We start from the raw sequence: 23,567 nt of genomic DNA, 5'->3' as shown, positions 1-23,567 counted from the left end.
ACAGATCTACTCCATTATATCTTCTGAAACGGTGATAGATTAAGTTGAACTTTTTCCTGGTCAAAATGGAAAGGTTTATGTTTAGCTACTACTAAAACTGATGGTCTTGCTATGTCATCTTTTTCTGTTTTCTCAGTTGATCATGACACCCCCAGAAAGGATGTAGTATTCCTTCTGGATGGTTCTGATGGCACAAGGAATGGATTCTCAGCCATGCGTGACTTTGTTCAGAGAATGGTGGAGAATCTCAATGTGGGAGTGAACAAAGACCATGTTTCTGTGGTCCAATACGGCAAAGACCAAGAGGTCCATTTCGATCTGAACGCATACACAACCAAAGATGATGTTCTTGATACTGTTAAAGGGCTGAGGCACAGAGGAGGCAGACCCCTCAACACCGGGGCAGCTCTCCAGTACGTCAAGGACAACGTCTTTACTGCCCCGTCTGGAAGCAGGCATCTGGAAGGTGTTCCGCAGATATTGATTCTGTTGAGCGGGGGCCGGTCCAGTGATAATGTTGATACCCCTGCCTCTTTGCTGAAGGAATTTGGAGTTAAGATCTTTGGTCTTGGATCACAAGGGTCTGATGAAACAGAGCTACAGCGGATATCTTATGACCCAAGTTATGCTCTTTCTGTATCTGAGTTCAGCGATCTTACAAATATTCAGGAGCAGCTTCTTTCCAGAGTTGATACTTTTAATTTAAGCTCAATGGGTAAGATATTTTCAAAGGAAGATATGATATAGATATACATGTACATTTTCTTAGTAAATCTCCTTAAATCAAATAGCATCAATAATTTAAACAACATACTTTTGTTATCTTTAGTATGTCCAGTTCAAAGAATTTTTCCTACGTCCTTCTAATCAATTTATAAAACCTTTGAATGTTTAGGCCTAATTTCAAATGGTTTCTTTCCATTTATATAAGTTAAAGCTAGTATATGCTTTTCATGACTTCAATGGCATTTTGCTATATTATTGCTTTTCTTTTTTTACTAGGGGAAACTTTGTTAAAACCTAAAGACATAGTTTTTCTCATGGATAGTTCTGATGGCACAAGGAATGGATTCCTTGCAATGCGTCAACTTGTACAGAGAGTGGTGGAGAAGCTCAACGTGGGGCTGAACAAAGACAGGATAGCTGTTGTACAGTACAGCAGAGACCAAGACGTCAATTTCTATCTAAACACATACTCCAAAAGAAAAGATGTTCTTGATACTGTTAAAGGACTGAGGCACAGAGGAGGCAGACCCCTCAACACCGGGGCAGCTCTCCAGTACGTCAGGGACAACGTCTTTACTGCCTCGTCTGGAAGCAGGCGTCTGGAAGGTGTTCCCCAGATATTGATTCTGTTGAGTGGGGGCCAGTCCAACGATGCTGTTAGCCAGGCAGCCTTTAATTTGAAAGATATGGAAGTGAAGAGCATAGGCATTGCCATGAGACAGACTGATACCAGAGAAATGCAATCAATCACATCTGATCCACGGCTCATCCTTCAGGCGAAAGACTTTTCAGATTTGCCAGGCCTGCAGTTGGATCTTTTATCTGCCATTACTCAAGTCTCCAGTCCCAGTTTAATAGGTAAAATATATCATTTTGTTTTTTCCTTAAATACTCTGGGCCCTTGCTCTTCATGAGCAAGTTAGGGTCCTCCACTCACTTTTTGATGTAATAATAAAGCTTTGTTAGTATTGAGGATATATTTACTGTGAAAAACTAGGTATTTCCTGATGATGCACCTTTGGTTCATGTTTATTTCTTTTAGTCTCACATTTTCTTCCTATCATGTTCCTATTACTATGGCCGACATATTCATATATACCTATTTTAGTCTAATTATCATTATATTTTTTGTAATTCAAATCACTGTTTCTATATCGATTACCTTCTCAGTCCTATTGCAGTTTCCAATAGGAGGACATGTTACCTCTATTAGAAATAGTGAACACCATGAGGCCACACTCATCAACACCAGTACAACTCTCAGATGTATTAGGAACTAGCTTTTCATCAGTTCTGACACCTGTTCAGAATATTGCAGTTTTTCAACAGGGTTTCATGGTCATTTCATGGTCATTACCATTGGATCAAAAGATGCTGACAATGTGGAGCTCCAAAACCTGTCTCCTTTCTTTCAAACCCTCTTTGGCACCTACGTTCTCAGAATACCTTGATCTTGATAGGTTATTAGAGAAACAATCAATACAAATACACTAACTGCTGAGGAAAATTCTGTTTTTTTGATCAACTATCAAAAATACAATTTTCTGTTATACCTGAATGATACTTCTGAAACTTTTGATTGGCATTGTTCTTGAATTTAAGAACAATGAATTTTCTCTTACGGGAAGTTTCCCCTACTGCAAGCCAATCTTGGTGCCTTGATTATCCTCTCCTTTGGATGCTTTCTCTTGATCAAGGTTCTTTGGTTAAAATCTTGCTTGTTGTACATTATTTCTATTTGCCATTGTCTTCAAATGACAGTGAGCTAAGCACTACAGCCCTTTGTGGTATAAGGTGATGCCTTATCCAGCTCAATATTTGCATTCTTATGCCACATTATAAAGTAAATTCTGAATGAATTTACACACATCCTGCATTGACTTTGCTGGATTTGTTTGCATAATTCGTTACACATTCGTCTGATTTACTTGTGCTTTGCTGGACCGCTATAGCACGTTAAACTTGGTCTGGGAGGCAAAGAAAATGCATCCTGTTAAGTCTGCATGACATATTCCCTCCTACAGAATCCCACACAGGAAGACGAGATGTAGTTTTCCTCATTGATGGCTCCGATGACAGCCGCAGTGGGTTTCCTGCCATGCGTGACTTTGTGCGAAGAGTCGTTGAAAATCTTGATGTGGCCCAAAATAAGGATAGAGTTGCTGTCGTCCAGTTCAGCAAAGACACTCTAGTACACTTCTACTTGAGTTCCTATTCAACAAAGGACAATATCATCAGCAAGATTCGCACTTTAAGGCACAAAGGAGGAAGGCCTCGAAACACTGGAACAGCTTTACATTATGTTCGGGACAGTGTCTTTTCAACACTGTCCGGCAGTCGTCATCTCGAAGGAGTCCCCCAAGTACTGATCCTGCTCTCAGGAGGGCCTTCCAGCGATGACCATCATAAACCATCAGCAGCTCTGAAAGATCTGCACATCTGGAGCTTCAGTATTGGCACAGATTCTTCTGATCTTCCTTCCACTGCTACACATACCAGCTTTGTTTTTCCTATCACTGACTTTGGAGAGCTCCCAGACACTTTAGTGGATGTACTGTCTAAGTTAAAACATGTTACTTTTGTAGGTAAGTTAACATACTGTTTTACTTTAAACGGCAAAGAATATACACAGTAATACTATACATGTAAGCTATACAGCCTTAATACATGCAAACATGTATCTGTGCCCTTATCAATTTAAACCAGCAATGAGAGACTTCCCACATAAAGTAGCTAGAAAGCTACATCGAGTTTTTGTTCTCTACACAACAGCAGGGTTGCAATTACCAACACTTGCTCATAATAAGACCGTTTTTAATGCAATTATATGCATTTAATAAAAAGGAGTCAGACCCTCAACACGGTATCTCCCCTCCAGTACAATGACTCTCGCAGGAGAGTAGATGCAGATTTTGCTTACTGGTTGAAGGTCTAGTGCTAGTGTGGGCCCTGGGTAATGACTGTCATGTGTCTGGGTTTAGTTCCAAAAACCATCAACATAAAATGCCAACTATATGAATATTCAGGCCACCTCAGATTCCCATAATGCCATGTCAAGATTTTATAAGCAACCATGTTAATTCTTCCAGGAGGTAAGCCACTTAATGACTTAAAAAAAGATGTGGAAGACCACTTGGAAAACATGCATTTTAAGTGATTTGTTGATTAAGAAAAAATTTAGATACATAGCAGTGATTGATTGTTTTTCCTCTACCTATCCTTTCAGCCGAGTCTCAGGGTCCCAAGAAGGATGTGGTCTTCCTCATTGATGGCTCAGACAACGTAGGAAGAGAGTTCCCCATCATCCAGGAGTTCATCCGCAGAGTTGTTGAAAACCTTAATGTGGGTGAGAACAAGATTAGAATTGGTGTGGTGCAGTATGGTGACTCCCCTTCAGCAGATATCTACCTGAACTCCCATACGACCAAAGAGGGCGTCATGAATGCTGTGAAGTCGCTGAGACAGCACGGTGGGAGGCAGCGTAACTTGGGCCAGGCTGTGGAGTTTGTCAGTCGGGACGTGCTCACAGCTCCACGTGGAGGCAGAAAGCAGGAGGGTGTCCATCAGTTTGTGATTGTCGTTTCTGGAGGAAGTTCCACTGATGATGTCAGACAGGCAGCAACCTCGCTTAAGCAGTCCGGGGTTCTGCCCTTCAGCATTGGGACCAGAGATGCTAGCCAACAGGAGCTCCAGATTATCTCCTACGTTCCTAAATTTGCTTACACCGTGGACGACTTCCCTGGTCTATACACTGTCCAGGAAAACTTGATCTCCACGCTGACAGAGTTGTCAGATGAAGAAATTGCCAGGCTCCATCCGGTATTCCCAAGTTTTGATGGTAAGGTTTCTTTAAAGTACTTTTAAGGTTGAAACGTAAATGTTTATCATTCTAACCACTTTTGAGGTGTTAGAAATGTTTTCCCCCCCAAAGGATTGTTTACTTTGTTTTTCCGCATGACAGTAGTGTTTGTTTTCCAGAATATTTGCTATCTAAACATGTTTACTTTGAAAGTTGTTCCTAACCACAAAAAAAACATTTGTTTACCTTCTTTAACAGTGACAACCACAGTAGTAACCACTGGCGGAGACAAGAGGGATGTGGTATTCCTCATTGACGGAACAACAGCAGTACGCAACGAGTTCCCTGCTATCAGGGATATGATCAACAGGGTAGTGGGAAAGCTGGATGTGGGTCTGGATCGCGTCAGGGTGTCGGTGGTGCAGTACAGTGATGACGCCAAAGTGGAGTTCCTTTTGAATGAATTCTCAACAAAAGAAGAAGTCCGCCAGGCTGTGAGCAGGCTGCGGAGCAGAGGTGGGAACCAGCTCAACACGGGGCGTGCTCTTGACTGGGTCTCCAAGAACATATACCAGAGATCAGCAGGTAGTCGGATGGAGGATGCTGTGCCACAGTTCCTGATCCTAGTCACTGGAGGCAAGTCTTTAGATGATGTTTCTGGTCCGGCTAATCAGCTGAAGACCAACCTTGTTGCTCCTCTTGCCATTGGGGCAAGGAATGCCGATCCCAACGAACTGAGGCAGATCGCACTGAAGCCAGAGCTTACCTACACTATCAGCAACTTCGGGCAACTTCCAAGTGTTGAGCAGCAACTCATTACTTCAGTCAACACCATGACCACCGCTGACATCTCTACTAGTTTTGATCCAACAAAGGATGTCCGTAAGTAATAAAAAATATATGCATACTGTACTTTCAATTAAGTGGTCACATGTTTATTATTAAAGTCATCTCCATTCTGGTCAACTTTCTATTTTAACAATATTTCTAAAACATATTTTATGGTACTTGTTTTCTTAAAGTTGTGTACAATTTTAAGAAAGGCCTTATTTACTTCTTAACAGGAAACCTAAACATGGGGAGAAAGGACATCATTTTCCTCGTTGATGGATCAGACACCACAGGCTCTTCCGGCATCGCCCACATCCGTGACTTCATCCTGAACATAGTTCAGCAGCTCAATGTTCAGCCAGACCACGTGCGAGTATCTGTTGTCCAATACTCAGACAAGGTCAAGACTGAGTTTTCCCTCAACTCCCACAACAACAAGCCAGATGTACTGTCAGCTATCAAGAGACTTCGTCAGATGGGCGGCCGGTCCTCAAACTTGGCAGAAGCCATTGAGCATGTGATCCGGAATGAGCTGAAAGCCTCAGCAGGTGTTCGTCTGGCCGACGCCTCCCAGCATCTCGTGGTTCTCACTGGCGGACGCTCCACGTCCGACCTGTCAGTTTATGGGCCTCTGCTGAAGGGGTCTCGAGTCAACTGCATTGGTATCGGCGCTGGGGCCGCTGACGCCAGGCAGCTGAAACAAATCGCCACCAGCTCAGAAGATGTTCTCCAGGTGCCAACGTTCCCGGGCTTGCCTGTCATCAGAGAGAAGTTCATCGCCCGCCTTAATGGGACTATCCCAGAGGAGCCCCCCACAGATTATGAGGACCCCAGTAAGTATGTTTAGAGATTATCCTAAATGGATTGTAACAGTTAATTCACGTAGAAGTGTCGGAGGAAATTCACCTAAAAGCATGAACATTTTGATAAATATCCCTTTCTTGCTTCTTGTTCTTTTCTACTCTTTTTTGTAATCCAACCCTACCCTGCTTCCTCTTGACTTCAGATCTCCCCAAAGCCAAGGCGGCTGATATTGTGTTTTTGGTCGATGGCTCCATCAATCTGGGCAAGGATAACTTCAAGGAGGTTATGGATTTCATCCTGAATCTCATCGACCTCTTCTTCACCGAGAGGGACAAGCTTCAGATTGGCCTGGCGCACTACTCCACGGACATGACCGACGTCTTCTTCCTCAACACTTACAAGGACAAGGATGACATCATCAGTGCCATCTCCCGGACCGAGTACAAGGGTGGGCGGAAGATCAACACAGGTGCAGCCATTCGCCACGTGCAGCAGAACCACTTCATCAAGGAGAAAGGAAGCAGGAAGGACGAAGGCATCCCTCAGATCCTGATGATCGTCACTGGAGGACGTTCGTCTGACGACGGCAAGTCGGCAGCTCTCGCTCTGAAAGCTACCGGCGTGCGAATCTACGCAGTTGGAGTGGGGAACATCGAGGATGAGCTGATCGACCTGGGCAGCGAGGCCACCACGGTGGCGAGGGCAAGCACCTTCCTGGAGCTATCGGAGCTCAACGAGCAGATCTTGGAGACGCTGGATGATGAGGTGAAAGGTGTGAAACTCTGCACGGGTGTGCCGGACTCAGTCAAAAGTGAGTATCATAGAGATTAATACGGTTTTGTCTCTATTTCATTTCAAAATGTCAAATAGAGTATGTACACTAAATAGAATGCCGAATTTCTGAAACCAGCCATTGTAGCATTACTTCAATTACACTGTATGTCTGTCTCTCTCAAAGGCTGCAATGTGGAGGTGTTGGTGGGCTTTGACGTGTCTGCCCAGAACATTTTTGCCGCCCAGACCAACCTCCAGACCAAGATGGGAGCCATCCTCCAGAGAATCTCCAAGATGGCATCTATCAGCTGCTCCTCGGGCCAGATCCCCTCTGTCCATGTGGGGATGCTGGCCATGGACTCTGCCTCCGAGCCAGTCATGCTGGAATTCACCGATAACGCAGATGAGCTGTTCGAAGCGTTCAAGGCCTTGAGAAACTCCGGCCCTTACCTTCTCAATGGCAAGACTATCACTGCTTACAACACAAGGTTCAAAAGCAGACCGGCTGACACCACTAAGGTGGGTATACCTTTTAATGTACAGTATTGTTATGTTTAGACTATCTGTAATCATATGGACATGTGAAACGTACATGTGTACATTTTCCCCTCTGAATGGTGAAGGTTGTGATTCATCTGACTGATGGATTGGATGGCCAATACTCTGAGATGAAGAGACGAGTTGAGGAACTTCGGCTTTCTGGTGAGAAGAACAAACTGATTTCAACTGCTTTCCAAAATCTGTGAAAAGATTAGCAATCTGTCCAAATGAGGAACACATTCAGTTCATCTTTCATTTGCTCGTTGTAGTTTGTCTGTTCTAGCTTGAAGAACACGAGAACTTTAATTTATAAACCTGCATGTACAATATGACTGGAGTCATGTTCATGTCATGCTAGGTGTGAGCAGCTTCATCCTGGTGGGTCTTGAGCGCGTGCCCAGGTTTGAAGAGGCAGTGCTGCTGGAGTTCGGCCGTGGTTTCCGGTACACTCGCCCCCTGCGTGTCAACATCATGGATCTGGACTATGAGCTGATGGAGGAACTGGTAGGTTTTTACCAATACCCAGTAAATACACCACCACATGAAGATCATCTGTGTCTTTTCTTATCTCGGACAGTAATATCTTGTCCCATTTAGGACAATATTGCTGAGAGGGAGTGCTGCGCAGTACCATGCAAGTGCACAGGCACCAGAGGAGATCGAGGTGGAGTTGGCTTACCAGGACCTAAGGTAATTCATTTATTTAGTTCTGTGCCAGTTCTATAAATAGGAATATAACATACTGTCTACTGACTATAGATGTAGATATCTTAATATGCTATAAACCCTCCCAAAAACTGAAATGTTTGTCTTGTATTACAGGGCGGTCCAGGTGGAGTGGGATACCCAGGGCATCCTGGAGATGAGGGTGGACCTGTGAGTCTCATATCTTCTTGTTCCCTCTTCAGACTCTGACTTCTATAGCTGTGTGATTTAGCATTTCTGCTTTTTATATGAAAGTTCAACATCATGTTGTTTTTCCTGCCAGGGAGACAGAGGTCCTCCTGGTGTGAATGGAACTCAGGGTTTCCAGGGCTGTCCAGGTCAGAGAGGCGTCAAGGTAAGCTGCCGCAAACTATGAAGAATTCTGGTCATGTTAATCAATATTTAGCGATTCATGTCATCTTGTTCAGAATGAAATCAGTGCATGGACTAAAGGATTTTTTTTCTTGTGTTTTTTAGGGTTCTCGTGGATACTCCGGCGAAAAGGTGAGTTTATGTGGATTACATAGACACTACTTAATCAAAATCTTCAGATTTATTTTATGTGAACCCAAAATATTTTATGCATTTTAACAGGGAGATTTTGGAGAGATTGGCCTGGATGGTATTAATGGAGAAGAGGTAAGTGTTTTTTTAATAGATTACCGAATTTTCCTCACGAACATATATTTTAAGAGGATGTCCAAAGACTAAATGTACAAAGCTTAATATGGAGAAGTTAAAGATTGGCCTTCTGTCAGGAAAACCTTCTTGATATCCAATGACTGTCATTTTCCTTATGTTTCAAATGTTGTAGCAATGCAGATTTGCTCTCAGCAAGATTATTGAATGTGATTGTATGGATAATGTTGTTTGCCTCCTGCAGGGTACAAGTGGAATTGTTGGGCCCCCTGGAGATAGAGGGAACCCAGGGAGAAGGGTGAGAACGTGGAACCTTTTACAACCCTACAAACCTATCCTGGTCCTGAATAAGAACATTCAGTAATGTAATGACTTTCCACTGTTTTTGTTCTAGGGTCCCAAAGGCCTTAAAGGAAAGGCGGGAGATATAGGGGGTACTGGAATCAGGGGAGATCCCGTAAGTATTGATGTGAAAAGCCACATATGTTAGGAGGTCAGTGTTTGTTGTCTTTACAGTGGGAGTAGCATACAGGGATAGGGGTAAATAAACCGATCCTAAATCAGTTTGTTCAAACTATTCAATGGTTGTCTAATTAAACCTAATAAGACAAACAATAACGATTGGGTCCATTTATTTCCCAGGGTGCAACGGGGCTGGATAACAACGAGCCGGGACCTAAAGGGGACCTAGGCGATGCTGGTCCAGTGGTAATGTCTCGCTGCTCCCCTCCTCATGCTAAGCTTTACAACAACCTTACACTGGGTTACAGTCTGTACCATTCCCTCACTGACGTACAGCTGTGATTATCACAGGGAGAGGCAGGACAGGATGGCACCAGGGGAGGCGCAGGCGAACCAGGAAGGAGGGTGAGACTCACCTCCTATTAAATATATTGTTATTTTACGATAATCTGATGGCCGTACTGCCATTTACCTCATACGTTCGGCTTATCCAGTGTGAGAAATGACTGTGTAATCACGAAATATGTAGGTAGTAAAGATCTTGGATCGATAGTTCTTGAACTGTACCTTCTCTCTCTCTCCCATTCTCAGGGTGCTGACGGTAGGAGAGGTGCTCCTGGACCAGCCGTAAGTTGGCCGTACATTGTGTCCCTCTGTAGTTTCCATAGTTCATCCCCAGAGATAAATACGAGTGAGGGACTGTGATGTCACAGAGCATTTGCAAGCCTCTCACTCCAACTGAGCTTCTAAGCCAATGAATAAAAATGCTAGCCAAAAATCCACAACACTGAGACACCATTACCTGTGAGGGGCACGGGTGACTACAGGCCAGCGTGTACGCTCTATAGGTTGTGCTTGGAAGTTGTTTTGAAAACTTGCCCAGCACCTGCAACCAATCACTGATTTCATTCCTGTATGTGCATGAGCAGAATGACATCACCACTCATGTAGTTATTTAAACTTCAGTTATACAACAGTTAGTTCTGACCAAGCAATTTGATTGGACAAGAGGCATTACATGAGCGCTGATATTTGGCGATTACACCACCAGGACTTTTAAGAATTAAATAAGGAAGATTCTTAAAATATCGGGCTAGTAATCTGAAGGTTGCCAGTTCGATTCCCAGCCGTGCAAAATGACGTTGTGTCCTTGGGCAAGGCACTTCACCCTACTTGCTTCGGGGGGAATGTCCCTGTACTTACTGTAAGTCGCTCTGGATAAGAGCGTCTGCTAAATGATCAAATGTAAATGTAATCAAGGGGCGTAGGTTTGGTTTGAACATTGGTGGGAACAAAATATTTGTATCCCTCTAAACCTACACATATGGTATCAATACTTTCTTGTTCTCTTGGTCATTAACTACCGTTGTGTTTTGCTGAAGGGACCTTTGGGCAAGCCTGGAGCTGACGGGCTCCAGGGAGAGCCAGGGATCGGAGGATCCAGGGTGAGTTCATCCTTTCATTCATCCTCCTATCGTCCACAACCATCCTCCTGAGACATGGAAGTACAAGCTTTTAGAATGTTTACGTTTTACATTACTCAAGTGTTTGGATTTGGCTACTAGATAGGTTTTAGGAGAAAAAAAAATCCACAAGATTGTTTTGTTGTTAGTTTTTTTGTTATAGTTATGCATCTGTTATTGAATAAGTACTAGGATTACAGAGCTTTTTATAGTTTCTTAAGTGGACGTGAATGAATTGCTCAGTCTCGGGAGGGTATCTTTGTTTGTTGAGGGTTTAGCAGAACATTTAAACCTCTTGTGAGGAAATGTGTGGACCTAAACCAAAATCACAATTACTCAAATGTTTTTACTGGCTGCATGAGATACATGACAATATGATGTTGTGACTGGAGGAAAATGGTTGTATGAATTCCAATTGGCAATAGAATAGCAGTCTTGCTTGTTGTATTTCCATCTAGTATTCTTCATCCACACATTGGTCTACAATACAGTTAAAACAGTGCAGCAATGGTAAAAGATGCAGAAAGTTCAGTTTTGTAGTTTAATAAACGTATGCTGCTACTGTATGTGCAGGATTCTACATGTGTTTTGTATGGGTATAGAATAGAATATCTTTGTCATTGCACAAATACAAAAATATAGACTGAACTATACAGATTTACACTATAAATACTCATCTTAAGTAAAAACACAAGACATTACACAACAGAGAGACAAATACAGAGAGTATACAGTATACTACATGTGTTCTGTATGTTTTTACAGTATTCTACATGTGTTTTGTATGTTTTCTTCCAGGGACCAGCAGGACCCACAAGTACACCAGGAATCCGAGGCGAGGATGGGAACCCAGGACCCAGGGTGGGTGCACACAACCACAGCTGTATCATGTGTGACGTTATACAAATGAGGATCAGGACATTCATCTCTTAACAGAAGAACAACAACAATCACTTCATCTGAGTGACGATTCGCTGTAGTCAAACAATCCTCTTTGATCAAAGGAAACCTATTTTGTTTCTTCCTAATCCTTTTGCTTTGAGCTCCGTAGACGCTTGTAACTTAAATAAATAAAGATATCTGGATGGATCCAATCGAGATCAACAGTAAACACAAGTACCGCGTGTTTGTGGTTTAAACGGCTTTGTGTCAGTTCGACTCCACTGAGTGAAAGCAGTTGACAGTACATGTCTCTGCTCCCCTGCATATACATAGCAGCATAAAAACCTGATACATGTACTATATTGAATCTGGAGCTGTATGGATTGTACACGTTCTTTCATCTTCCATTGTGGTGCTGTAGGGCCCAGGAGGAGCCCAAGGACCCGGAGGAGACAAGGGACGACGGGGGACTGTTGGTCGTAAGGTGAGGGAAACACTGGGCACCGTTTCATTTGTTGTGCTTCCTACAGTTTATAAGTATCTACCATGTGTTTTGAGGATTGAAAATAAATGCGCTTAAGACAAGACTTGACTGGCCACCTGAAAAACAGCCACCGGGTTGAATCACCCTGGTCTGACTGAGAAACTCATCGACCTAGGCCCCCAGGAATCAGGTTCCTGAACATGCATTCCTGGTTTATCAGAGCAAACAGTAGATGATCCTTGAGAAAACATCCAGGTCACCGTGATTCTTCAAAAAACACAAATGAACGCAATAAAATCGGTGGAAATATGTGCAAAGCAGTCAGAGAAAAAGCGTTCTTCCTGTTACCACTGCTTTAACCCTCGCTGTCGTTGCGTGTGTTTCTGCTTCCTCCCAGGGAGAGCCTGGAGACTCCGGACCCAAAGGCATTGTGGGACCTCTGGGGCCTCATGGGGAACCTGTAAGAATGATGTCACATCCTCTCTGCCCCTCAGAATGTCAAGAAAATTAACACAATTTAGGGCATTCGATTCTAGCCAGGCTGAGATGTTCTGCAGCACTCTAAAAGCTGTTGTTTACACGCAGGGTGAGGATGGTCGGGATGGCTTTGGAATCCCGGGACCCAAGGGCAGGAGGGTAAGCACTATGACGACCCTCACCATAACAACCCTCAGTATGATGACCTTCACCTTGACAACCCTCACTACCGTCACTGAACTCATCCCTCTGTTTGATCTGTCCATGTCATTGCTATGCCCTTATATGAAGACAAAAGATGAAATGCAGCCATTTCAAAGCAGTGATTCTCCTACTTATCATTTTGCTTCGTACAGGGTGATGAGGGCTTCCCAGGGTTCCCAGGACCAAAGGTAATGGACACCATAAACAAAATCACTAGCATTGTTAAGACAATTCAGTATAATTTTTGGGGGGTTTACAAGTAGTCCGCTAATTCTCAAAAGTGCATCAACCTTTCCTGAGGGGCAGCATCTCTTTTCTGATACACAAACTCTCATGTTTCACCCTGGATGGTTCCATAATTATGTTTCTGTCCTCATCCAGGGTGCGGCAGGAGACGCAGGGACCCCTGGAGGACCTGGACGCCATGGCAACCGCGGCCAGACGGTGAGATGGTGGGGCAGGGGCGACAGGAGAGGGCTCCACCTCGAGCTGAGCTCTGGGTTGATTAATTCACTATAACATGATTACGCAATCGCTGTGAAGAAGGGTTTCATCATAGGTGTAAGCTTATGATGATAATACAAACTTGTCATGGTAGCTTTATTATTTCAAATGTTATGGTACTTATGTCCTCGTAATCATCCTTTCAGGTGTTCTAGTGATTTATTCAGTCAGATGGAAATATTTTAACATAAGTTATAACTTCACGTTCAACCATCTCTCTTTGTATACATTTTGTAATTGTATCAGGTGAAAGTTGAGGCAGGTATAAACACTGTTTTTGACTCTGACTGTTGTATCTGTTCATCCACCAGGGTGTATCAGGAGATATTGGTTCACCGGGCCAGAAGGGAGATGTCGGATACCCTGGTTCCTACGTAAGAGAAGGCTCTTTGTTATTATCTGTGGTTATCTGTGGTCAATCCCATAACTATAAACTACAAAACCTTTCCTCAGTCCATGACAGCATGAGACCTTCAAACTTAATGCTTTTTGATGTATGGCACTGTAGTAGGACAGTGATTTGTACAACCTTTTTGACCAAATCTGGTCTTTTCACAAACGGAATGCAGTATATAATATCATGTAACAGAAAGACTCTCAGTGGGACGTGTCTCACACCAGCTGTCTCCAGCCTTGTCATGCTCTGTTTCTCTTCCTACAGGGTCAGAAGGGACCGAGAGGACCTGGTGTTGTGGTAAGAAGTTCATTTATCAGCAGAGGACATTTGTGTTAGAGGAGAAACCAAACACTCTGTGAGGGATGTGCCCCAAAATATTTTAACACCTGGTTCTGTACTTCCTCAGCAATGCGACCTGGTCAAGAAAATCAGAGATAACTGCCGTAAGTATGATTAAGATGAGATTCATTAGAAAGATTAAGGATTTCTGTAGTAGTCAAAAGGGAAAATGACGGTATTTTCCTTTCCTTCCCTAGCCTGCTGCTACGGTAAGGAAACTCTGACCTAAGAATTATGAACATGAGGATCATTCAACTTGCTAATGCATTGAACCACAGCTAAGAGCATTCACTCTTTACTCCTGCACATTCTCTGTAACGAGACCAGGAGAATCCTTTTATCACAATCTAGATTTTCTTTTTACTGATCTTGAACAAGTGTGATGTCTCCCTCCGCTAAGGCAAGCAAGAGTGTCCTCTCTATCCCACTGAGCTGGCCTTTGCCCTGGACGCCTCCGATGGCGTGCCAGCCCCGGCCTTCAGAAACATGCGAGACGCTGTCCTCCGGCTGGTCGGCAACATCACCATTGCCGAGAGCAACTGTCCCCGCGGCGCGCGCGTGGCGCTGACCCTCTACAACAATGAGGTGACCACCGAGATCAGGTTCGCCGACGCTCTGAAGCGCCGCGCCCTCGTGCAGCGCATCGAAGGACTGCAGGCCCTGCAGACACGCAAGCAGCGCAGCCTGGAGACGGCCATGAACTTCCTGGCCCAGAACACCTTCAAGAGGGTGCGGAGCGGCTTCCTGATGAGAAAGGTGGCCATCTTCTTTGTCAACGGGGCAGTGAAAGAATATCCGGCCATCAGCGCCGCGGCACTCAGGCTCTACGACACCGGCATCGCGTCCGTGTTCCTGCTCAACCGTGAGGATCGCGCGCTCTCCAGAGCTCTGCAGGTACTGGGAGGGGCGACCGGAAAGGATGTTTGGCAGGCAAAAGACAAATATTTGTTCTTCTTATAGAGGCGTGGTGATTGGTTTTATACTCTACTCTAAAATGAGGAACTGCATTTAACCAGTGTGTGTAACATCTGATATCATCAGATGAGGTCATTTCCTCTGGTAAGGTAGTCCTTTTTAACGTTGTCGTGTTTCTCTGTTTGTCTCAGATCAACAACACAGCCCTGGCTCAGGTGGTGGTTCTGCCCAGTCCTGGAAGTGCACAGTACAACTCTGTCATCCAGAAGGTTATGAACTGCCACGTGTGCTTTGGTAAGAGCTCTTTTGACCTCCACAGATTTAGACCAAACGTTTTTTGCTGCCAAAGCATTGTCATTTTATACTGTCTCCAAAACTGCAAATCTGAAAATTACAGACAACAGAACTGAGTCAGCTTCACCATATCCATAGTACCTCTATTGTTGCTTAATTCGTATCATATTGCCTCATGGGAACATTGACAGTTGCATGCAAACTGAAAATAGCTTTCCAAACAAACTCAGGGAAACTTAATGGAAGCCATCACGAGTCTGAAACTTCTGCCAACGTGTGTTTTTCTCTTTACTCCAGACTTCTGCTCCCCGGATGCGATGTGCGATTACATCCCTCCAACGTCCCTCAGAGACCGGCGCTCTTTCACCTCAGATGTGGACATCGACATGGCCTTCGTCATGGACAGCTCCGAGACCACCTACCCCGCCACCTTTGACGAGATGAAGCACTACGTGGCACACATGGTGGACCAGCTAGAGATCTCCTCCAGCCCAGCCTCATCCATCCACCACGCCAGGGTGGCTGTGGTGCAGCAGGCCCCGTACGAGTTCCTCCGCAACAGCAGCGGCCTGCCCATCCACATCAACCTGCGGCTGACGGACCAGAACTCAGCCCGAGACATCCGTACCTTCCTGCTGGAGAAGACCCCTCAGCTGGAGGGAGGCCTGGCCCTGGCGGCAGCCATCGAGAGTACGGTGGAGCAGGTGTTCGAGAAGGCTCCTCACCAGCGAGACCTGAAGGTGCTGATCCTGATGGTGACCGGCCCGGTGGCCGAGGACGAGGAGAGGCTGGTGCGGGTCGCCACGGAGATGAAGTGTAAGGGGTACTTCCTGGTGGTCCTGGGCGTGGGTGAGAAGCTTCAGGTCGCGGACATGCGAGTCCTGTCCCGCATGGTTAGCGAGCCGTCCGACGTGTTCTTCAAGAGGCTGGATGGCACCTCGCAGTTCTACGACAAATACATCCAGAACTTTGGTCGCCTGCTGCCCAAGTATCTCAACAGTGAGTAGCTTCACATACATCCCACTGGTGTCCAAGTCTCTCTGCGCATGGTACCTAACACTTAATGATATTAGTAACCTTGTTTGCTTCAGCAGGGGTGTGGGTTTGTTTTCAAACGTGGGTGAGGCAGGTTTTTTAAAATATATATATATATATATATATATATATAACTGAGGATGCGGCTGCTGTACTTTTCTTAACCCTTGTGCTGCCTTCGGGTCACATGACCCAAAGGTTCATAACGAACCATCGTTGTGTTTACCCAATTTTACCCAATACAAAAACAAATAAAAATAATTTTCTTTTAACCATTCCAATGTGGGGGGTCTGAGACAGCCCGACAGTTAAAAGAAAATGCTTCACTTTGTTTTTGTATGAGGTAAATTTGTCGCAATACGAAGGTGGGTCACAATGACTGATGGGTCAGAATGACCCGAAGATAACACAAGGGTTAATAAAAAGGCGGGGGGACAGATTGGCCGTTTTCAATATGTATAATGAAACCCAGGCCCCTGGTTGTCAGTATGAAGACAGCTTATTAAGGCTTTGTTTTACGCTTCTGCATAGTGTTTAAAAGGTTTTTAGAGCATTGAGACCAAAGCATTTGTCTTGTGTTTGCAGTTGAGAATGCTTTCTACATGTCCCCTGAAGTCTCCAAACACTGCCAATGGTATCAGAGTGACCAGCCTTTCAAAAACCCTTTCAAAGCTTCTCAGGAGTGAGTGTTCAGACCACAGCTGGTGTATTACTCTAAAAAGCATGGATTGCATTAAGAATGTTCAACATCAATAATACTCTCTATGTGCTTAAAGGAAACATCACAAACACCATGAAAATCACCAGGAGGTCCATCCAAGGAAACACAAAGGTAACGAGTCCAACACGTTTTCAGCAAACATCTGGAACATCGTTTCAAAAACATGAGTTTCCAGAGTTGGTTTTGAGAGGGTGTGTTTGTAATGTAACTCACATACAATTTGAAGTTGCTTGGCTGACAGTCCAGCATGAGACAACATAGAAACACTACTCATCCATCAAGTGATCACAAATTTCATGAGACAATATTTGAATACATCCAATTTCTTGTAAGCTGCAATCACATTACATAATTTCGTTTCGACCAGTGTATATTTTTGCAAGTGCAGCCTTCTCCATCCATCATCATTCAGTCTGTGTAAATATAAGCCTTGGTCCAAGTTAACCTCAATCATAATCACACGCGTCGCTAACATCCTGAACAATCAGAATCGGTCGAGCTCCACGTGGCCAACGTGACCTCCAGCAGCCTGAGTCTGCGCTGGGCCGAGGCCGACCCCAAGCTCATGGCCTACTTCGAGGTGGCAGTGACACGCCTCCACGACCACACCCTGGTGCTGAGGAAGAACGTCACAGGCACCGAGCTGCTGGTGGACGGCCTGGACGCTGGACAGACCTACCATGCTGTGGTCACCGCCCACACCACCGACGGCAACACCGCCTCCAGCTACAAGGGCATCGTCACCACAAGTAACTAACCGAGTGGACCGAGTTTGTCTGTTGTGGATGATTCAGATGTATCGAATGTTTTATACCTGACTGTTCCGTTTGATTCAATGTGTTGACTAAGGGTGGATTCACAATCCACCCTGAGTATGTGACGATGGAGATCTATTAACAGACGATATGAACGTTGTCTTCCTCATCTATCCAACAGAAGCAGCCGAGCACAAAGTCCCCCACCACGTCTCTGTTCCTGCGTTGACACCCCCCCTAGACAAACCAGAGACAGGTGAGTGAAGCTGTGTGTGTGTGTGCACCTAGGTGTGGGTGTGTGTGCTGGGGTGTGTCTGTGTGATTATCTAGGTGCGTGTGGCGGGACACTAATGTGCATTTGTGTTTTTCTGAACGAGTCAGCTTGCGAGTACTGTAAGTTTATACTGATCAGAACAGATTTCCTTTGAACACGTGTTGGTTAAACACACAGATGTTGTTATGCAACCAGACACACACACATACCTCCAACTGTTCCCTCTCCAGCCAGGGTTAAAGATAGACTTTGTTGATGGGCCTCAGTGGGGCTTAAGCACCACTCCCAACAATGTGAAACGTATCGAATCACTTACGGTTTACCCACAAGGAATCACTCAACAGTAGGATTGTCAATTATGTTTTCTTAGTGAGAGTTTAAAATCTTTTGAGAGTACTTTTCAAGGCAGTCCGAACTGCTAACTTGCGTATCAGTGAAACATTTTGATGCCAAAAATACCACAGTGCCATGTTGCAAAAGAAATCTATTGATGAAGATTAATGTCTCCCAAGCTGTGCGTTGGATAGAGGCCTTGGCTTTCCCTCCTGGTAGAAGCATAAGGAGGGAAATACCTAACGCATGAGATCATCTCCTACACCGGCCAGTCACTCTGCTTTAGTGTGGGCTTCTCCTTGACCTGCTTACAAACATTCACTGCAAGTTACCAGTTCAGATTTTGCATTGATGCTGTCATCGTCACGTGAACAGAAACAGTATTAGGTGAAACAAGAAGATGCCTCAAGGGTACTTTACGTTGTGCTGAAGGACGATACTGTTTTAACCCTTGTGTTATCTTCGGGTCATTCTGACCCATCAGTCATTGTGACCCACCGTCGTATTGCGACAAATTTACCTCCTACAAAAACAAAGTGAAGCATTTTCTTTTAACTGTCGGGCTGTCTCAGACCCCCCACATTGCAATGGTTAAAAGAAAAAAATTTGTTTTGTTTTTGTATTGGGTAAAATTGGGTAAACACAACGGTGGTTCGTTATGAACCTTTGGGTCATGTGACCCGAAGGCAGCACAAGGGTTAAAAAGCTTGGTGGTGTAAAGGTGACAGCTGTGCATGTGCAACACTGTGGTGTGTTCCATTTACATTTAGTCATTTAGCAGACGCTCTTAACCAGAGCGACTTACAGTAAGTACAGGGACATTCTCCCGAGGTAAGTAGGGTGAAGTGCCTTGCCCAAGGACACAACGTCAGTTGGCATGACCGGGAATCGAACTGGCAACGTTCGGATTACTAGCCCGATTCCCTCACCGCTCAACCACCTGACTCCACCCTGTGTTCCATGTAGTCTCTCAGTATTGGCCAGGGGGTACTTGGACTGGATTAGAATCGGATGGTGGTTTTGCAGCATACCTCAAGAAACTACTCAGCCGTAGAACTACTAAATCACTAAAATCTACTAACCAGGAATTAAACCCAAGTAACAACCTGGCATTGGTGGAAACTAATTGCATTTTCATTCACTTTCATTCCCAAATAATCATCTATCCACTGCACCACTTTATTCAACAGTAGTTTGCCAACAGAGATCCTTTACCACTTCCTTCTCAACTGTTTACTTTAAATATTTTAAAACAATGCAAAAATGTAATGATAGTTTGCAGTGCATGTATGAATCAAGTTCTTTATTTAATCAGTACCTTGCACTCTTTTAAATATTAGCTTTGGTCTACATTTGATTCTTTGTGGTCAAGTGTTTTTACATCTCACATCACAATACAGTAGTAAACAATCTCACAACTCACTGTAACCTTTAAACATGCTTTCAGATCCATGCAGTACATCTAATATTCATTCAAACCCCTCTCCTTCTTTCTCTCTCCCTCCTGTAAACGGTCTTGTGTTGTGCATGTTCCAGCTAACGAGCTCGCAGGCCCATGTTCACTTGACTATGATCCCGGACTGCCGTGCAAAGACTATCAGGCTAAGTGGTTCTTTGACAGAAAGAACGGGATCTGTACTCAGTTCTGGTACGGGGGTTGTGGAGGAAATGGAAATAGGTTCGAGACCGAGGCCCAGTGCCTGAAGCTCTGCGTGAGGTCAGGTACGTGGTGGTTGTCGCCAGGCTGAGTTGAGACACAGCCCACCTGGCTGGTTTGCCTGACCCTAACCTGTGTTGCTAACAAGCTGTTGTTAAAGTACTGTATTGTAGTGTTGTGTAAGTTGTCGGGGTATGTAGGGGACTTGAACATCCTAACATGAATTTGTCTCTAAACTATGACACTGGATTCCGTAGGACCAGTTCGGCATTAGAGAAAGTTGTGGAACTTAGTTTGTAAAATGACATAATCTGGATATCTTTCTAAAATACTCTAAATGTTGTTCCACAGCACCAGAACCTCAGCAGAACATGGAGCAAGTAAAGACTGAGATCCTTCCAGCTCCCGGTGAGTTCAGATCATCAACGGCATATTAACAGCATATAATGTCACAGAACAATCCATTCCAAGTACCATCTGGTCCGCTTTTCATCTGGTCCGCTTTGATCGGGGGTGTGCGCACCGTCCGTCATCCAAATATTTTTTGTGGACAGCTGACACTTAAAAGAACAAGGACTTCCTCCTCGAGGACCGTGCCTTCAGTTCTCTCACGCGCCAGCCTGCCTCCTCAGACAGAGAGGGAGCTCATGCCCAGCCTGCCTCCTCAGACAGAGAGGGAGCTCATGCCCAGCCTGCCTCCTCAGACAGAGAGGGAGCTCATGCCCAGCCTGCCTCCTCAGACAGAGAGGGAGCTCATGCCCGGGAAACGCTGACAGGGATTTGTGAATGTAGCAGATTACACTGTAGTTGCGTAATCCAATCCAATCCAATCCCCCCCCCCCCCCCCCCCCTCCAGCTTCCATTAATTTAGCAAACAAAGAACCCTTTTTGTGCTCCACCACAAACCCCTTTCGAATCTTCACAGTAAGTTATGGAACAAGTGAAAAGCCAAGAGAGTTAAAGAGAGAGGCTAAACTTGTGTCATTCCCTAGATGGGACCTGGCACAATTATAATCGTGGGGTGAATGAATACAGAGGGCTGTTCGCTGGTTCATATTCTGGACTGGGGGATGAAACGGAGCTTGATTTCCGCAGCCCATTGCACAATTTCACTGTCAGTTCATTCTAGTTCTTGAAGTGAATTGGCAGGGAGGGTGTCATACGATACGTCTGAACTGTGTTTGAAGATTATGATGGTTGGAAGGAAAGAGTTTAAGAGGGTTTTGCACTATTGGGTTTTGGTCTATTGCACCCACAATTCCCACCTCTACATGCTGCTGTTGATTTCAAGCAAATTATACCATGATTGTTGTTCACAAAAACATACATCTACTTCATAACTACTACATATTACACAGCTACTTTATATGCATGTGTCTACAGTCTAATAGTACTGCATTCACATTGTGCAAGTGTTTCAGTGACTTGCTAATTGATACCATGGTCCACTAGATCTACAGCATTTGCTACATGTACCTCATTGTAAAAACATCACGTCAGCACGACCTCTCACCAAGTTGAAATGACAGTAAACGGTTTGGTTTGCAACATCGTTATTATAACATCCCGTGTGTGTTTCGGTTCACAGCGGCCCTAACAGGAAGTGACATCTGCCAGCTGGCCAAGGAGGAGGGAGCCTGCGCCAAATTCGTCCTCAAGTGGCACTACGACGCCCTGAGCAAGAGCTGCTCTCGCTTCTGGTACGGAGGCTGCGGAGGGAACCAGAACCGCTTCAACACACACGAGGAGTGTGAGAAGGCCTGTGGAAAAGCAGGTGGGTTTTTAATAAACATAAAAATGTCTTTCTGATTGTCTGGCCGTCTCTCTGGTGGTGTTGGAAGGAACATGAGCATGAGGTCGTCTGGTTGGTTTGGCTGTAAGGACCATCTCTGTGTTTTCTGTACTTCCAGGGCTGATTCATTGAATCATTCTATTCAATATAGTATTTTTGTTTTAGCTCATGTTGGTTTAAGTACCTTCTCTAATTGCTGTCAGAGCTAAACATAGCAGGTTGCCAAGTAGAGCAATCAAGACTGAATCCTAAATGTGTCATCCTTTCTAGGATGGGTAGAGCTCAGGGGTAGAGCATTTGACTGCAGATCATGAGGTTTGCAGGTTCGATTCCCCCTGTGTCTGGATCACAGCATCTGATGAATAAATAAATTCCTATTGTTACTCTGTGCTGTTCTTCCACTGTGCTTTTGACTCTTTCAGCTACTTCTGTCTGATAATTATACACAGAAAAAGAAAGGGGGGAAATGAGGAAGTAAAACAGAAGGTAACTGATGCTGATGTTTGTCTTCTCTCATCTCACAGCAGCTGCCAGCCGAGGAGTCATCGCCGCTATAAGAACATAGGAGGACATTGATGAATTGTCAACTTATACCTCTGTTGAGGAAATTCTGAGGACAACCAACTAAAAATAGCGTGAAGGCGATGCTATACCAAAGCAAAAAGGTGGCTGCACTGGATTCCACAAGAAGAAAAAAAAAAATCTTGAAGTAGTTTTTTGTCACACAAAAAGAAAGCAACACAATTTGCTGCATGATTTATCTTCCTACTGGTGCTACATAGTTTTTTCCTTTGTTTGTTAGTTATTTTTTTTTGGGGGGGGGGGTTGAGTTGCAGAGTACATCCAATGTTGTATTGTAACATTTACACAATCTGTTTTTCATACTTGTTCAAAACCGTTTTATCATTAAAAACTACATGTGTATGAATATAATGGACAGAGATTATCAATAAATCCGAACTTTGCAGGAATTATATTATTCAGCTCCGTAACCATTTATAACACACACACACACACACACACACAGCACCACAATGACCTACTCATCCTAAATTTATATATTGATTTAAAAAATCACTAGTCTCCAGACTTCACAAATCACAATGTTTAAGACCATCACAATAACAGAATCCATGCTGATGTTTACACAAGTCCTTCCTGGCAGTGTGTATATAATGACAGTGATCAATTATCAGTGTCTAATGGCATTCATCATTTAACCTAAATGCACTTCTGGAACCACTGCCTCAAACACATATGTTCCAGTATTTTAAAAAGAGGAATGTACTTTTCAAGCTGTTAAAGATGTTTTGTTTTTGTTTTACTTATCTTTTGTGTCTCATCTGGGAAAGGGGAAATAAAAAATTAATTCGACTTTCTAATAAACTCGAGCACTGGATTTTTCTTTCAACTCGATCCAATCACCAACTGAGCAACATTTTTCGGTGTATTTTCTACGGTTGCATAGGAAGGCATCAAAGGAGCAAGAATTTAAAAAAATATGTGTCCTTCGTATCTTCATCATCTCTGAACTTTTGAGAACATAAATCAATGGGTAAGATTTTAGTTTAAAAGGGAAATGCAACTTTTGGCCTGTGAAATATGTAGCTAATAGCCTTTTAGGGTAATGCCTGGTCCCTTGGGCCTGGGACATATCAGGAATGTTGGAGAGCATCCAAAACACTCGGCACAACAAAATGATACAGGCAAGATACAGGTACGTGAAGCCACAAGGACTTGAATAACTGGAGCAAAATAACT

General features: G+C 44.2%; 1 protein-coding gene across 4 annotated transcripts in view; it reads left to right on the top strand.

Annotated features, from left to right (window-relative positions):
• Positions 1-23,192, top strand: part of LOC136966408 (collagen alpha-3(VI) chain-like) — an 81,789-nt gene extending 58,597 nt beyond the window's left edge. For 3 of the 4 annotated variants that reach the window (XM_067260915.1, XM_067260930.1, XM_067260923.1), the window contains 28 exons: positions 3,953-4,564; positions 4,784-5,407; positions 5,590-6,189; positions 6,363-6,971; positions 7,119-7,453; positions 7,558-7,636; positions 7,833-7,978; positions 8,072-8,164; positions 8,297-8,350; positions 8,463-8,534; positions 8,657-8,683; positions 8,774-8,818; positions 9,063-9,116; positions 9,213-9,275; positions 9,461-9,526; positions 9,632-9,685; positions 9,872-9,907; positions 10,663-10,725; positions 11,542-11,604; positions 12,047-12,109; positions 12,507-12,569; positions 12,695-12,745; positions 12,943-12,978; positions 13,172-13,234; positions 13,606-13,668; positions 13,956-13,988; positions 14,098-14,134; positions 14,228-14,276. In XM_067260915.1, coding sequence (XP_067117016.1) covers positions 3,953-4,564; positions 4,784-5,407; positions 5,590-6,189; positions 6,363-6,971; positions 7,119-7,453; positions 7,558-7,636; positions 7,833-7,978; positions 8,072-8,164; positions 8,297-8,350; positions 8,463-8,534; positions 8,657-8,683; positions 8,774-8,818; positions 9,063-9,116; positions 9,213-9,275; positions 9,461-9,526; positions 9,632-9,685; positions 9,872-9,907; positions 10,663-10,725; positions 11,542-11,604; positions 12,047-12,109; positions 12,507-12,569; positions 12,695-12,745; positions 12,943-12,978; positions 13,172-13,234; positions 13,606-13,668; positions 13,956-13,988; positions 14,098-14,134; positions 14,228-14,259 — 4,136 coding nt within the window. In that variant the 3' untranslated portion in view covers positions 14,260-14,276. Of the gene's footprint in view, positions 1-696; positions 716-1,002; positions 1,585-3,952; positions 4,565-4,783; positions 5,408-5,589; positions 6,190-6,362; positions 6,972-7,118; positions 7,454-7,557; positions 7,637-7,832; positions 7,979-8,071; positions 8,165-8,296; positions 8,351-8,462; positions 8,535-8,656; positions 8,684-8,773; positions 8,819-9,062; positions 9,117-9,212; positions 9,276-9,460; positions 9,527-9,631; positions 9,686-9,871; positions 9,908-10,662; positions 10,726-11,541; positions 11,605-12,046; positions 12,110-12,506; positions 12,570-12,694; positions 12,746-12,942; positions 12,979-13,171; positions 13,235-13,605; positions 13,669-13,955; positions 13,989-14,097; positions 14,135-14,227; positions 14,277-14,430; positions 14,925-15,136; positions 15,240-15,536; positions 16,239-16,859; positions 16,957-17,050; positions 17,107-17,483; positions 17,745-17,931; positions 18,007-19,893; positions 20,080-20,365; positions 20,423-21,602; positions 21,789-22,333 lie in introns of those variants that run through there. The other variant, XM_067260937.1, reaches the window with a different exon arrangement.
• Positions 23,193-23,567: the final 375 nt, after the last annotated feature.

This window comes from Osmerus mordax, chromosome 2 (assembly GCF_038355195.1).
Source record: "Osmerus mordax isolate fOsmMor3 chromosome 2, fOsmMor3.pri, whole genome shotgun sequence".
In the NCBI taxonomy this organism is placed as follows: Eukaryota; Metazoa; Chordata; class Actinopteri; order Osmeriformes; family Osmeridae; genus Osmerus; species Osmerus mordax.
This window is presented reverse-complemented; position numbering and strand designations above follow the sequence as displayed.